Raw genomic sequence first — 17,187 nt, 5'->3', positions numbered from 1 at the left:
TAACTAATTATTTTGTTCATTTTAATACAATAACTTTTTTTAAGCGGGTTCATTTTAATACTCAAACTATATTTATTTTAATTAAAATATTAATAAATTGCAAATGAAACTTATAAAATCTCTCAAACTGAAAAAAAATCTTAAGGTTATCAACTTTTTAGTTTATTTTATTCCTAAAATTTAAAACTAACTTATTTTTGAAAGAAATGTTTTGAATTTGAGAGATCTTATAAGTTTCATATGAAACTTATTAGTATTTTAGGGTATTAAAATAAGCAAAATTTTAAAAGTTAGTGTATTAAAATGGAAAAATAATTAGTTAGGGTATGAAACTGGGTAGAAAAAAAATTTCGATATTAAATAGCTTAACAAACTTTAATAGGGTATTTTTTGGTGGAATTTTCCCAGTATTTTTCAACCTTGAATATTATTCAAACCCTAACCTATTTACATTATGAAGTTTTATTACTCTCTCTCTGCTTTTATTTCTTGGCGTTTTGGGTTTGTACATATAGATTAAAAAAAGTATTTAATTTCATTTTTATGAAAAAAAAACATCATTTATATCTAATTAATCACAACCCAACCAATAGAAAAACAAACAGTACAATATAAAGAGTCATATAATATAGTATTAATAAATTTTACATTGAAATTTGAAAAACTAATGTAATTTGAAACAATTTTTTTCTAAAACGTCATTTATAAAAAACGGACGAGGGTATTCGATCTCAAATTTGATACCACTTTTTAAATTTAGTAATTTAATTTTAAATGCTAATCTTATTTTTTTTTGTTATCAACATACAGACTCATCTAAGACCATGTGAATCACTCTTGTAACTCCGCATCCATATGAACGCGAAAAACGATTGTTTCCAAGCATTACGTGCTAGATTGTCACTTTTAAATGCTAATCATTTTCGTAAATACCTTAAATTTATTATAAAAGACAAAATTAACATTCTTAAATCATAAAAGTTTATAAACCCAACCCCACCACTCTAAATACTAAATCTTAAACAAGAATCACTAAACCATAAACCTAAATATTTAGTATTTTTGATTGAGGGTATTTGAAAAATAGTATTGAGCTTAGTAGCAATTTCTCAAAACGAACGGAGTATTATTTATCATGATGCATCCAAACGCTGCAACTTACATAAAGATATCTAGATTTTATTATTCTCGCAACTCAAACTCATCATCCGGATTCAACTCTTGAGTTGGAAACTATTTAATACTCGGGCCCCTTAGTACTCCTACTAAATATGCATATGCATGATTAAATACTGAACATGTCATGTTGTAGCAGAAACTAATTTTAGTCGTATAAACGAAAAACATTGCAGCATTTGATTTTCCTTATGAGTTATGGCTATTATCCTCTAGGTAGTTAGAGCAGGATTGATGCGGCAGCAAAGAGGAGTGCTTAGGGGTGGGTTCCACCACAAAAGGAGAAGAAGCAAAGCCAAAGACGCCAGATCTGGCGTCGATGCTTGAGCTGTTTCGCGGGCCCCACTGACAGGTGGCAGTCCGCGATTGGTTCGTTTTAAATTTTTTTTTTTTTAAATCAGAGAAAAAACCAAAAAAAAATAAAATAAAAAAAATAAAGCTCCCCACATAAAATTTATATAAAATCACTAGAAACACTTGCAAATCTCATGTTATTCAATTAACCATTTACAAAACTTAAATCAAATCCACTGTTATTGAAAGGTAGACACTATTTTGAAAGAAAAAGCTATGAATGTGATTTTAGAATACTTTGCGTTAATTCAAGTTAGAAAATGTGGTTATAAAACTCCTACCTCTACATGTGTTATTTGGACTGACTTCACAATAAAAATAAAACATGTATCTAACGATGAAAAAGAAAATATATACAGAAGACAATTGACGACTACTTTGCATCTATCTAATTCTTGAGATGATCGTTCAATGCGTATGACTTGCAGCTTTGTCTCTCTGCTCCATTAGCAGATAGATACAAAAAAATCAAATCTGTGAACACTTCATCTATGGAGATCGGCTCAAACCCCATAAAGTTTCTTCCTTTATCGATAACACTACTCTGTTCATCTTCTTCCTCTGTTATTATCCCGCGATGGCTGCAGATGTAAGATGCTTAGGAGGAATCCAAACCTCTCACTGATCCTTAGTAACTTTGCAAACGCCACTCTTGGGTTCCTCTGTAATTTCTGAAAAACCAAGCTATCAGCTTCCTTGTAGGACACACGAGCATACTCTATACTAGATATTTCAATTTTTGGGTGTGTCTTGTTGGAACTTGGAACAATCAGGAGAACATAGTTATCAATCTCGAGCTTCCAGACATGGTTTTTCTTGTCCGATCCCAGAGTCTCCTCAGTACTGTGGGAGCTTACAAAAACTGGATCTATGTAGCAACCAATAATTGTCTGGTAACATCCCTCCACAACTGTGTACTAGGTTACTGTTTTTGGTGTCTCTTGATATGTCAAACAATGATTTGAACGGTAAGATTACTTTAGCAGAGTGTAGGTTTGTGAACTCTTTGGTTCTGTCGAAGAAACAGTTATCTGGAGTTGTCGTCTTTGGGTAGATTAGCGACGTTCTCTTTGTCTAAGGTCGCATTCCATCTTTCTTTATCTCACCTAAATACTCCTCTGATGATTTCACTGAGAATCATGGTCTCTCTGGTCATTCTTTATCTTCGACCTGTGGAGTTAAGCAAGAATAATCTTGTGATTATCAGCTGGCGTGTTTGGTGCTGCTGCATGGATGTTGTTAGCTTTTGGGGTTTGGTGGTATTGCCATTTGAAGTGTACAAAGAGAAGAGAAGTAGATTAACAAAAGGAGGAGTTAGTTGTTTGGCGTAAAGACTTAGTAGCCATAAGCTTGCTCAAGTTTCTTTGTTTTAGAAGCCTTTGGTTAAAGTTAAGCTTGGGGACTTAATGGATGCAAGCTCTGAGAACATTATACTAGGACATGGACAACGTATAAGGCGCTTCTTTCTGATGGCACAACATTTGCGGTGAAGCACTTTAGCACATGTAAGCTAGGGGAGAAGGAGTTGTGGGAGCTGTGTCACCCTAACTTGTTTAGAAGTTCTTTTTGCAGGCACAACACGATAAACCTGATAATTGTGTACTCTTTTTTTTTTGGAAAACATCACTCAAGTTATTTGTTTCGGATTAAGCTTTTACACGTAACTATAACTATGAGAATGAGTGTATGACATGTGTAGCAAAAATGAGCGTACATGACATGTGTAGCAAAAATGAATGAATTAACATGAAGACTTGTTAGTAAATCACCTATTATATATTTCTTGTTGTCTTATAAATTTTATATTTTGATAAACATTTTTGATCTATTATATCTTCTTCTCAGTAGTAGCATCTCCACCAGACCTCATGAACACTAGACATATCCTCCCTCTTCCTCTGGGCTCTTTTGTGGATACCCAACTTCCTCTTAGCAACCTTAAGAGTCCTCTTGTCTTTACCAACTTTGAGAAGCCTCAGTGGTTTTCTTCTAAGAAGAAAATCCAGTTACTTCCCTTATCAATGATCTGATGAACCACGTCGTCTTGCTCGTTTTCCGTTTGTGAGAGTTGCGAAACGGAGCCAACTCGCGTCTTGTAACGATGTGTCATTTGTTCAAAAATAATGGAATAACATAGATTAATAATATCAAATAATCTAGAGTACTCTGAAATATATATTTTTTGCTAATAAGTACTCTGAAATTTAAGAGTAAATCTCACCCGAATCTCCGTTTCTCTTTCTAAATTCCACTCATATAAACGAGGTTTAGTCCAAATCTCTTCAAACTCCAATATTTTTCTAAATCCATTCAAACTTTTAAAATCCATGATTCAATACACCCTCCTTAATCTCCATTTTCCTAGAGTCAGATCAAAACTTTCTCTCACTCATTCCCACGTGAATCGCGATCTCTACTTAGAGAAGAGGATATTGCGGAAATGAATAATGACTTATGGTTACAGACTTACAGCTAAAATAATAATTAAGCATAGTTCAATTATTGATCTAATCAGATTTAAATCATCACTTCTGATTGGACTGCGTTATAAATTCTGACAGATGGACACGATATAGATGAACTGTTTTCTAGCTAATGGATATCTACCATGCATATTGCTTCCCATAGATAACCTAACATTGTAGGTTGCTATATTTAGTAGTAGGCTAGGGTGTTCTAAATCATATACATCAATACATATATCGTCTTGGAGTTATGTAAGATCGAAAACTCGAGAATCTCGTGGGTTTGGCTGGGTCTATATATCTATTGATGAATAAATTAAGAACGTAGATAAGCTTAACTGAGTGAAAAAAAAAACTGGAGCTTTTGTTTTGTACGTGTAAGAAGTAATTAAATTTTGTATTTTTATGCCAGATATCACGTTATATTTTTTAATCATTTTTATGTCAGACGTATGGCAAAGATGAGTGAAAAAACTGGAGCTTTTGTTTTGTACTTGTAAGAAGTAATTAAATTTTGTATTTTTATGCCAGATATCACGTTATATTTTTTAATCAATTTTTTTTATGTCAAACGTATGGCAACAACAAACCCACTAGTACATTTTCAAGAGGCAAGCATTCATATTCTATATCACACATGATAGATTAAGAACTGAAAAAATCTTGGGTGGTCCTGAAAAATCTAAATAAAATAGTATTTTAAATAGCACAGGGGTAGATAGAAAAAAAAACGAACTAGGATACATCCTTTTTTTTTAACAAAATCTAGGATACATACTATGTAAGATAAATTGGTAAAAAACTTATCTTGTCTTTGTGTCACAAAAAAAAGCTTATCTTGTCTTTATTTTACCAAAAATATATAGTATTGTTAATTTGTTATACAAAAAAATTATTGAAGTGGAAGATCATAAACTACTTAAAGCCGAAGACATCTTAACACATTGGGATAAAGGTTCGACGTCAACGCCAAACTGAAGTTACTGAATCCCATTCTTGAAGTGGAAGATCATAAATGAAGAGGTGATAAAAGTCTTGTGCAAGTTGACTAAAACTCCTAATCTCTGCAACAACTTGCATGGTACATTTTTGTATCACGTGATATATTAAGATAGGCTACCCTTTGAGATGTCACATCGTTAATTTTTCCAGAAAGTTTTGGTCACATAGTGTTGCTCTGGAAAATCACATCAACAAATTGAAAACATGTTATCTTATCATGCAACACATTGTAGATATCCTAGTTCATCAAGCCCACTAAGTTCAGGCTGAGATTTTAGGGCCCAAAACGAAATAATAGAAAATGACATATTTTCTAAATAGTGATGTTGAGAATTTAGGCTGTGTACACACAGAAATTGTCAAAATTACGAGAATACCCGGAGCACTATTCAACTTTATTTAATACGATAACATCCCTATACGTCTACAGCTACACTATCTTGTACTTGCAGATTTCGTGTTAGATTTTTGAAGCTACGCCATGCAATGCACTGTACTACACCGCTATGTAGACTCTCCTATTACACAATATTTTCTGAACAACACTAGTATTAAATAAGTGAGACTTAGAGAACAAACGAGATGTCGTCGTTTACAGTGTTCAATAGTTCATTTTTTTGTGAAAGTCACACCTTTTCAATCGCCTTTCTTCATAAACCAAAGAAAAATATAATTTGCTTCGTTGCACAGGCTTCGAAATCTTAGCAATATGCGTTATGGATCATCTGTTTTTTTTCCAGAACGATGTTTGCAGCCGGTGAAGAATCGGTCGGAAAAAGGGTTACTACTTACCACAAAACTGAAGAAGATTGAATCCATAATCAACATCAAGATCCGGAAGAAGTAGATTTCATGTGAAACACAATGTTTGGGAAGATTATATCCCAAGCCGAGAACCCTTCATTTTCCGGCACTTTTTATCTGTTCGTCGTTATACGAATGCTCAAAGTGAAGAAAAGGTATGAGATCTGGTTAGTAATGCAAGGTTAATAATGTTTTTAGAAATAAGCTTTCTCCCCTAAAATAAGTTTTCTCATAATTAACATAGCAGGTATCTTAATTAGTACTTGCTAATATTTATGGCATTTGAAAGACCCACAATGTGAATTGGATGTACATTACTCTTTGCTCTTAATTAGCTAACTTGCAGCTTACCCAGCTAGGGTAATCAGATAATGTTCGTCATTTTTGTAACCCAAGTATGATACATGATACACTTCATTTGATTGTACTCCTCGCAACCTAGCATCTATCTTAATTAGTAGTGTTTATATGTATCTAATTCCAAAGACAAGCAATTTTTTTGATGGACGTTGCTCTTGACCATAACGTGCTAACATGCAAATTAACAGCTACAGTAATTAATAATTGTTAATATTTATAAATCCTCACATTTGCAATTACTGGCACACCCAAGTTTTAGATGCTAAGATTAATACTAGATGTTATTAGTATAAATTAACCAAAACGCATATGGTTTGTTACCAGTTGCTACTATTATGCAGGAAAAGGTGACATCCATGGTAGTGGATGCTACACACTCTTGAAACGATTTGGTGTGGGAGGGTGCGGTGAATGACGAGGCTGTGGACAATCTTATCAGACTACTCCAGAAAGGTCATGTATTCAAGACGATAATGCTCACCGTGGTGGACCTGGCGCATATGAGAGCTGAGAGAAAACAAAAAGAACAGAAGGCCAAAGTAAAGAAAGACAGGAGAGCCAAGCTGACTCACCCGATGCTGAGGTTGGTGACGTAAGAGACCCTGGCCGCATTGCAAACCTTGTAGAGGGGATAGTAAATCTCAAGATCGAGGATGCAGTGTACTAACCTTTTTGCTAACTTTTTTTGTAACCCTTCTCATATTGTACTAACCATATATCACAAAATAAGTTAACATGTATGAACCGCCGAAGATTGTTAAATTTTTTTTCGGCTTTATGTATAAAAATATTCCTCTAATTGACTTTCATACTTATTTGTTTACGTGTAATTAAGGATTCAAACCAATGCTTGTTCAGTTTCTGAATTTCTGAATGGAAGTTTTATGGATTGTGTTTAACATGACCAACAACAGTTAGTAGGTATGTTACATATTAACATCCACTAAACAAGGTAACATGTAAGATAAAACTTAACACGCACCTATGGTCAATGCCATGCTCAGCATGGCAACTGTAGTAGCTCGTCCCTCTCCAAGCCTAATAACACCGGTCCCAAGCAACGGTTGTACTGCATTCAATGGAGCAGCTAAAGAGTTTGTTGATGACTCGAGTCCTTCGCTTGTTTAAACAGCAGCCACATGTGCCCTCCTCGTCGAGGATAAAGTTTTGTCAGCAATGTGTCCTCATCATCTGTTCACACCTCCATCATGTTGGCTTGCTGACATCTAACATTGTGCAAACATATCTTTCCAAAAAGTTTTTCTATCGTTTAACCACCACGTAAATCATTCACACGTCCCAAAGTTAGATGGTTAATAGTATAGTTACCACGGCATGGTATTGGCTTAGGGGCTAAGTTTCAAGTTGAATTTCCGATAACAACCACATCGTTAACAACTATTGTAAAAAGAGATTCCTAACTGCAAAAAACTTTATCTAACAGTCTTCGTTATCTCTATCAACTCGAGTTTACATTTATGTTTTTTCAAGACCCTATTAATACAAAATAGTAAACCCTAAATATTTGGGGGTAAGCTTTAGATCCCGCCATGCTCTGCTACAATTAGATTTCTCCCAATTTTTTGTAGATTTTATATTGTACCTTACACAGAAATCAAAGAAAACGAATGGAGGGGGAAGAAGGGAGCTGGAGCCCTACATCTTGATAGCCACCTAGGTTTGTACTTTAAAAGATCACCACCAAATCAATTTCGGTAACACGTTAACTTACATATCTAAATCTAAGGGTAAAAAGGTCATGGGGTACACAAAAAGCTACAGTGGGAGAGGGTTTTTCATGATTTCGGGTATTTACTTAATTTCCTGGCCATTCTAGTATATTGAGCCAATAATCTCTATTATTTCCCATTGCAATTCACATACTCAGGGGTGTTAAAATGAGTTATAGCTCATGATCTGGCTCAGTTCAACTCGTTTTTTCATAAACACGATCCCTATATTTTAAGCTCATTTAATAAATGAGTTTAATGACCGAGCTTAAATTAGATCAAGAGTGATATGAACGATCTTTAATGAACATGAGCTGACTCATGAGCTTGTTTATTTTATACTTACAATATATATATATTATATTTGGATAATTTCTATTTTTTATGTAAAAAGAGATAATTTCTATGTTTATCATATTTATCTTTTAAAATTAAAATGTCAAACCAAATCTTCTTAAAAGATAATATCTATATCAATCATTTTTATCTTCTAAAATTAAAATGTAAAAAATACATATAAGACATTGAAGATGAATTGGCTCAAGACTCTCACGAAGAATAGAGATTTGGATCATTGATTTTGCTTTAATTTAATTTATATTAGGTGTTTTTTTATTTTTATTTTCGTCATGTGTTGGTTTTTATTTAGTATTTAATATTTATGTTTTGGATTTTTTAATATTAAAATTTTGAACAATATTATACAAGTTATTCTATCACTATTTTATTTTATAATTATTATTTTTATTTAGATCATGAGTTAGCTCATTTAACTCATGATCTAGATTGATCTGAGTCCGAGTTTACATATTAAAGCTCATATAATAAATGAGCTGATCTGAATTAGCTCATGAAAAAACCGAACTCACTATAAGCTGAGCTGAGTTGAGCGAGCTAGACACCCTGCGCATACTAAATCCCAATAGTGCCAATAATGGGTCCATATTGTTGCCATTAACAAAAGATGTTCCCATTAACGTGGTTCGTAGAGTTTCAATTTCTTTAAACACAATTCCAGTTCACATTTTTTTAATCAAAGATATTGGTATCATTGGACACTCATCGGAGTTATGTCCACCAACATATGCTTTAGCCATACAAAGATCCAACGAACACCGTTATGTCTTGGACTGGATGGATTATGTCAAAAGTATGTAATGTTCAAGACATAAATTTCCAACCGAAGTCTATAGTTGTCAGAATTTTAATTTCTTCAGTTTCAATCTAAAACAGAAACTGGAACTCTTGACCATTCATTCTTGGTAATGATAACAAAAAATCAGATGTTTCTTGGTTTATATATAAAAGAGTACTATAAAAAGAATTATCACAAAAGGTCCAACTATCATAACATGCGAAAATAGCATGAATATGTTGGCTCTATTTGTTTTCATGTCGCAACAATCTGCAACTGCAACTTGCGATCAGTCGAACGTCATATATCACAAATCACAAGTTGCTATTTGTTTTGCTATCACAAGATTGATTGCACGATTAGATCATAAGTCTGCAGGTTATTGTTTGTTTTGATTTACGCGACTTGTCACAAGTTATGATTTTAAATCCTGAAAAAGATTAGCAACTAAAAACCTATGATATGAAACGAATAACATTTGGTCACAGAATCTGTGACATGCAAAAATGGCTGTTTAAACATCACATGGGAGGTCAAATAAGCAAAATCAGATCAAAATTCATAGAGCCATCACTTCTTTCCACCATCCCAAAGCTTATATGCACGCATGATTTTGACAAATTTTAACTTTACCAACTAGAATCGGATCCATATGAAATAAAAAGAATTACCAAGTAGCACTTTTAATTTCCGAAATCAAATGTCTATAAATAAATAAAAATTGTAAAGTAGAGAAAATAAACATATTATATATATATAAGCTCACAGAAAATAAATCCTACAAGACCTTTTTCTTTACATTAAAAAGGTTTCCAAGAATCATGAATCAATAAAGATAAAAGACTTTCCGAAACTTATACCTCAAACAACTCAAGCACTTGAACCGGTTATGTCAACATACTACTTCCGACAGCTGACTGTACCGGTTTGATCACAAAAACCACAGCTATTACTAGTAAACCGGTAAGAGATAAGAGTGAACCCGGTTTAGTTCTGGTATCATGACAGAAGCATCACAAGAACCATAAACAATACAAAGATCACCAAACGTTTCACTCCCTCATTGTAGAGACCTGAGAGATCAAAAAGAAAATTAAAACACATTTCAGATTTGACTAACAAACCAATAAAGTTTTTAGTTTCGAGTATATTAAAGTCCCACATTGAGACTTTGTGGACAATATATAAAGACCACATCTCCAATGTATTTTACTATTTATTCCTCTAGAATAGAATAATTTTATAATATAGGTGGAATTTACCCTAATGTATTCTTCTAAAATAGCATTTCCCTATAATAGAGTAAAAAAATAGAGGAATGCTATTTCTTCCCTTAAATATAAAGAAAAATGTAGAAATTTCTATTTTAGAGGAAGATATTATGACAAAAATATACCAATCTTTACTCTTGAGCTATCTTTTGGTGAGAGCTAGGCCTATTACTAGTGTAACGTTAGACAGGAAAAACTTACTGGGTTGCGAGGAGGCAGCAGCAGGAAGAGCAGGGATTCTAACAGCTGCAAAAGAAAAGACAAAAGTGGATATAAGTTAAAGCCCAAAAGAGATGTACATGTCTAAAATCAAGAAGCTAGACACGATAATAACAACGCACTCTTTTTACAGGTAGAGGCTGAGGACTGAGATGAAGAAGGCCATGGGGCTGGAATGTTGTCATTCAGATCACAAGTGAAGCTAATTCCCGTGTCTTGATCGAATATCGCATCAGATGGTAAGCTTGGTAATAGACAACCAGATTCTTTAAACCAAAAAACAAAGAGAAAAGTCTTAAAAGTTAATAAAAATGGTTTTCAAGTTTCTGAAACGATGAATGTAAATGGAAAGTTTAATTCACACCTTGGTTTCCAACTGTATGAATCCAATCCACAATGCATCACCAAGCAACAGAAAGATAAGCAAAACTGGTTAATGATTTATACCGAAAGGAAAATAGATGTTGAAAGTGTAAAGTAGAGAACCTTGAAGAGAGAAGTCTTTGAGACTTATATGACAAGCAGTGAAGACATTCTTAGTGATGTTTAGCTTCTGAAGCTTTGTCCCAAGAGAGGTTGCGCAATCCAAAGCTTGCAAATTAGTTATAAGTGATTGCTTTTGCAGATGAGACACATAACTCTCCATTGCACGGCAACAACTTGTTTGGTTACTCAACTCGTTGCTGCAGTTACCACTGATGTGTCGCATGTGTGGAAACACAAGAGGACAAACTGAAACCAATTACACACACAAACATGTGAAAATGTTAATAAATAAAAAGTTAAAATGTTAAACCCTGACTTGGTTTTTACCTCTATTGAGTTTGCAGTTTGCTAAACCTCTGAGAGTTTCCTTAGCCTGAGAAGGGTCAAGTTTAGTAGCGAGCCAACGGTGCACTATGTTCTTACAATCACTGATCCGAACCGAGTTATCCATCAAAGGCTCAGATGCATTGAGAGTAATATTAGTAGCTGCGTCGAGTATGGCGTTTTGGCAAGCCTGTTCGCAACACTCCTTGACAGGATCAACTTTCTCACAAGCCAAGAGAAGCTTAGACGTGTCCACGGCGCTTTTGAACTGATCCACGTCGGTCAGAGGGCAGGAGGAAGCAGTGAGATACGACGAGTGAAGGGAACATATACTCCCAAGCTTGCTAGAAGCGCCTTTGCCTACCAAGATCTGCTCTAAATCCGAGAGACAGTGCTTAGACTGTGTTCTGTTTAAGGCAAGCTGACCAGTTTGTTTGCTTGCTTTGCCGAGGATGATGGTGAGAGCAGCGTCTAGCTGAGGACAACACATGACATTGGCTAATAATGGAGCAAAGACAGTCCAGCAGTTGTGTGATGTTGTTTGAATCAAACTCTCGGAAGCAGTGAAATTAAGCGAGCAAAGCCCTGGAAGACACCAAAAAAGGAGTGAGTAGAGATTATTAGGCAATCACAATGAAGAAATGTTAAGACAAGAAGAGACCAGATAGCTTGGGGATGGTGGTGTTGATGTAAGGAGCCATAGGAGAAGGAGCAATGAAGGGAAGGAATGGTTGAGGCGACGTGTCTGGTGATATCTGAGGCAAGAACTCCTCAGATGAACCTATAGCAAAACCAAACCATCACACAACAAGTTGAAGCATTACAGCATCTATAAACCCTAAGTAACATAAAACACTCATGACCCATCACAATAAACAAGCAGATTGTTCTAAATCAAGCCAAAAGAATCGAACTTTCAATCAAAAATGTACCAATCAATTAAGGAAACTCATAAAACCCTTTTGCTTATAAACCCTAATTCAAGAAGAGAATCAAGACTCACATAGCGATAGCAGACACATGAATTGAAGAACCACGAAGAAACCTAGCTTGAACTCCGCTCTTCTCGTCATTTCTCTTCCTTCCTTTAACAGAGAGAGAGAGAGAGAGAGAGAGAGAGATTGTGGACTGTCTTTGGTTTCTTTCAAAGCTCTGTCTTTTCACCACTACTGTCTGAGAAATTAGAAGGAAGAAGAAAAAGAGAAAGGTCGTTTCTGTGCCGGTTTGAAGTAAAAAAGTCTTGCTAGAGAAGAAAATAGACACGAATAAAGAAGAAGTAAAACTCAGAAACAGCTGTCTTCGTCTTCACAGAAAACAGAGAGAGAGAGAGAGAGAGAAAGAGACCCCACAAGGCAATGAACACAGACTGTTGTGTAATAAGAGAAGGGAGCGCTTGAGAGCATTTATTACCCTCGCCATTAAAGTTCCCACCTTTTCCTCTCTCTCCCTCTCCCTCTCCAAGTCTAATCTCTTTACACAACCGGAGTTAAACCGAAACTTTAACCGGATTGGGAAAATTGGTTTGATGATTTAATTGATTAACCGGATTTGATCATTAATTTATCATACGTACTCCTACTCTGCTCTACTACTCGATTTTAATGTTCATTCGTACCGAGAAATTGAATAAACAAGGCCGAACCGTTGGAGTAATTTATCAAACCTGTTGGTTATTACCGGTACAGACTGATTTCTCTGTGAGAACGCATTTATAACAATCGGTAAACTACGGTTTCTATCTTAGGCCATATTTATTTATTTATTTGTTTCACTTTCAGAGAGTTTCGTCGTGCTGAAGAAATGGAACACCAATGACACGTGACTGTGCTTAAGGCGTAGGGTATGGGCACGTGATCGGAACCGTGCTTGCTGCTTCCGGAAGCTAGAGCGAGGCTTGATGGTAAAGTGGGCCTGCGGGATCTAGAACGCAATGATGGACATTTAATGGGCTTATATGCCCCATAAAATGAGTTTTATATAATGTTAAGAGGTCTTTAATCTTTGACCATGGTTTTTTTTTTGACATCTTTGACCATAGTTTTTTGTTGTTGTTCTTAAAAGTTTGATAAAATATCTGATTCCGTTCAATTTGAGCCAAAAAAATTGGATACTCGTAACTCTTCGTAGCAAAACAAATACAAATATGCATTATGCAATATCAGAAACGACACAAATCAAATATAGTTATATTTTTAGGAACATATATTCATTTCGTTATATACATATAGTTTAAAAATTATATATATATATATATATATATGAAAAATTTCCTAGGGTCCTAAAAAGGTTTTTTCACAAAATAGTTTTATAAGGGTCAAAATGACCAAAATATTTCATTAAATAGGTAAATAGACACTTATAACCATATGGTTAACTAATTTAGACTTACGATTTAGGTTTGATGTCGGGGTTGGGGTGGGGTTTAGGATTTTTTTTTAAATAAAAAATACAATAAATTTAAAATAAAATATTTTTAAATTGGTTCAAAAAAAATTCGGATTTCAAAATAAAATTGTGAAGAAAAAAATCCAAAAAACCAAAAATAAGAAAAAGTTGGAATTCAAAAACGTATTATTCAAAAATGATAATAATAATAAATTATTTTTTATTTTTTATTTCAATTATATATTTAAATAATTATGTATATTTATATATTTATAAAGTAAAAGTAAAAGGGTCTTTTACCTCTTTAATGAAAATCTATTTTGGTCATTTTTTTCTTGTGGACTATTTTGGTGAAATATCTATTTTAGGATCTTTTAAGAGAACTATCCAATATAAATTATATAATTATTATAATTTATCTAAGTTTTACAATATTTTATTTATTAAATTTATAATTTTAATTATTGAAAATTTTAAACTATATCTTTTTTGTAACAAAATATTATTATTTTGATTTTTTTATTTATTTTTATTTTGTTTTATTTTTAAGGATAGAATCGGATATCTGGACACCGAATATATGGATACCTACAAATCGAATTCAATCGGATAATTGATAATTTAGACAAAATGGATAGGATCACGAATACCTCAAAAAATGCAGATATTTAATTGGTGTCCACCCTTAGTTTTTTGGGGTTTTTGCCAAAACTAACCCACAACTTGATTTTAATCCCAAACCTATACTCAAACTTGAATCAAATGCAAAACTAACCCAAAAGCCTAGTGAAATTACATCTCAACCCCTTGTGACCAAACAAAAAAACAGAAGCCATTTTTACGAATATAACCCCAGTAAATCGTCTGAGTCGTCTGAGATGTTGGAAGTCGTCTGGACGACTGAAGTGTAAGTCGTCTGGTACCAGTTTATTTTAAAAATAATTTATAAATCTTGTAAAAAAATATTTTGATGCGTGAAAAATAAAAATCAAGTAATTATAAACAGTTTTAAGTGATATAAATTAAGATATGATAAAATTGATTTGTTTTGAAGATAGATGAGTGGAAGTAGTGAATCATGAAATACTTTGGTTTAGGAGTTTGGCAAACATATGTTGTAGTATTGTATGTATTGTTAGGGTTAGATTTTGGAAAACTAAAATGTTTTTTTCAAAAATTAGTTTTCACCTATATGTGTTTATTTCTGTGTATAGTAAACACTTTTCAAGTTTGATTTGGTTTTATGAAGTGTTTAATTAGATAATTAAGTTTAGGGGTTATGTTTAGGGTGTGGATGACTTATATTTTAGTCGTCTGTTGAATAATTTACCCGGACGACGTATATTTCAGTCGTCCACATCGTATCGAACCTTTAATTTTACCAATGTACGTTTTAACCTAACCGGATCATTTTACTCGGACGACTTACATTTCAGTCGTCTAGTGAAGAAATTAAAACAGACGACTTACATGTAAGTCGTCCAAATATTCCCGCCTAAATTTTTTTAAAAAAATTATTTTCCCGCTTAAATAATTTAAACCAGACGACTTACTTGTAAGTCGTCAGGAAAGTCTTCTATTTTAGTTTCCCGCTAAAAATATTTAATTTCCCACTAAAAATATTAAACTCTTCTGGACGACTTCTGGACGACTTACAAGTAAGTCGTCAGTTTTAATTTCTTCAACAGACGACTGAAATGTAAGTCGTCTAGGAAGTCGTCTGAGTCAAAAATATTTAACTTAATTGGATTTTTTGTCTCCCTATATAAAGAAAAATTTACACATTCTCTCTCTTCCTCTCAAATAGCTGCAACAAAAATGTAATGTTCATCATTCTAAAACTCTCCAACCTCTTTCTAATCTCTTTGACTTGAAAACACCAAACTTTATATGAATTTTTCAGTTTTGTCTCATATATTTCTTACTAATCTATCTCTTTTGCAGGTTTTTAATCAAATGGTACTCATCTTCCACTAATTTAAAGGTAGATCTATTAATTTTAGATATGTATTTTTGTGTGTTCTATAAATATAGATTTATCTAGTCTTCCACTCATTTTCTCTATTTTTAAGTCATTTGAACGTTTTTGGATATGCAGGTTTTTCAGATCTGGATTTGATATGCAGGTTTTTCAGATCTGGAAGACTTCTGAGACGACTTACTTGTTAGTCGTCTGGACGTCTTGGAAGTCTTCTGACAAAGTCGTCTGGACTTCCAGGAAGTCGTCTGGACTTCCAGGAAGTCGTCTGGATTTCCAGGAAGTAGTCTGGATTTTTCTGAGCGTTTTGGTAAGTTCTTATGTCTGATTTTTCTTCATTTGGTAACTTCTTGTTGTATAAAGTTCTTATTTTTTTCCCAAACTAAAACTCTCCAAACCCACTCTAATCTTTTTGACTTGAAAACACCAAATTTTATATGAATTTTTCAGTTTTGTCTCATGTCTTTCTTACTAATCTATTTTTTTTTTGCAGGTTTTTAATTAGATGGTACTCATCTTCTACTAATTTAAAGGTAGATCTATTATTTTTAGATATATATTCTTGTGTGTTCTGTAAAGGTAGATTTATCTAATCTTCCACTCATTTTTTCTGTTTTTAAGCCATTTGAACGTTTTTGAATATGCAGGTTTTTCAGATCTGGATTTAATATGCAGGTTTTTCAGATCTGGAAGACTTCTGGGACGACTTACTTGTTAGTCGTCTGGAAGTCGTCTGGAAGTCGTCTGAAAGTCGTCTAGACTTCCTAAAAGTCGTCTGGACTTCCTGTAAAGTCGTCTGGAAGTCGTCTGAACTTCCTAAAAGTCTTCTGACAAAGTCGCCAGAACTTCCTGGAAGTTGTCTGGACTTCTTAGAAGTCGTCTGAACTTCTTAAAAGTCGTCTGGTCTTGTCTACTCAAGTGGAATCCAAGCTTGTCTTTGTAGAGGAATGATCTATAATAGTTTTGTTTGTGGTCTGTTTTGTGAATTGCATGCCTACTCTTTTAGTCGTGAATTTTTTGTAAAATCAGTAGTAATGTTTTCCAAGATGTATTAAATGTGCTAACAATGTGTTTACACATTTACAAATCAATGAAATAATAGACTTTAGTAGCCTTTTTCTTATCTTTGGATCTCTCATATGCAATAATAAACTTCAATGGCCTTTTCTCATCTTAATAGACAAGAATGTTGGTAGCTTCATATTGATACAACATTTTAAGAAGCATTTAACCCTTCTTCCAACTCATAACAATAGTCATCATTATTATCTATAACAATAATACTTAAGAGATGGAAACAAACAATAGTAACTAGTCAAAGCATATCATATTTTTTATAAGTTTGCGTTGAAAAACTTAGTCAAATTTAGTAAAACTAAGGGATGAAGAACATATTTTGTAAATATGAGTTTTACATATCTTGAAGTTACTTATCACTCTTAAAAATACAAGTTATTCAAAAACTAACGTAGAAGACTTAAAAACTAGAGGAGAAGAC

The 17,187-nt window shown here is 33.5% G+C and overlaps 1 protein-coding gene and 1 long non-coding RNA gene across 2 annotated transcripts; one reads left to right on the top strand and one right to left on the bottom strand.

Annotated features, from left to right (window-relative positions):
- Positions 1–56: 56 nt before the first annotated feature.
- On the top strand, positions 57–3,345 carry LOC125593444. The gene is made up of 2 exons (XR_007329345.1): positions 57–2,609; positions 2,738–3,345. It is a non-coding gene; the product is annotated as an uncharacterized LOC125593444 (long non-coding RNA).
- A 6,410-nt stretch (positions 3,346–9,755) lies between these two features.
- On the bottom strand, positions 9,756–12,746 carry LOC111213896 (uncharacterized GPI-anchored protein At1g61900-like). The gene is made up of 8 exons (XM_022715731.2): positions 12,330–12,746; positions 11,988–12,107; positions 11,330–11,911; positions 11,003–11,248; positions 10,881–10,892; positions 10,639–10,782; positions 10,499–10,543; positions 9,756–10,099 (listed from the first exon to the last, which is right to left on the bottom strand). The coding sequence occupies exons 1-8, from the start codon at positions 12,397–12,399 to the stop codon at positions 10,026–10,028; spliced, it is 1,293 nt and encodes a 430-aa protein (XP_022571452.1). The 5' UTR covers positions 12,400–12,746; the 3' UTR covers positions 9,756–10,025.
- Positions 12,747–17,187: the final 4,441 nt, after the last annotated feature.

This window comes from Brassica napus, chromosome C9 (genome assembly GCF_020379485.1).
Source record: "Brassica napus cultivar Da-Ae chromosome C9, Da-Ae, whole genome shotgun sequence".
Taxonomy (NCBI): Eukaryota; Viridiplantae; Streptophyta; class Magnoliopsida; order Brassicales; family Brassicaceae; genus Brassica; species Brassica napus.
The sequence above is the reverse complement of the archived record's forward strand: the minus strand, read 5'-3'. Positions and strand labels throughout refer to the sequence as shown.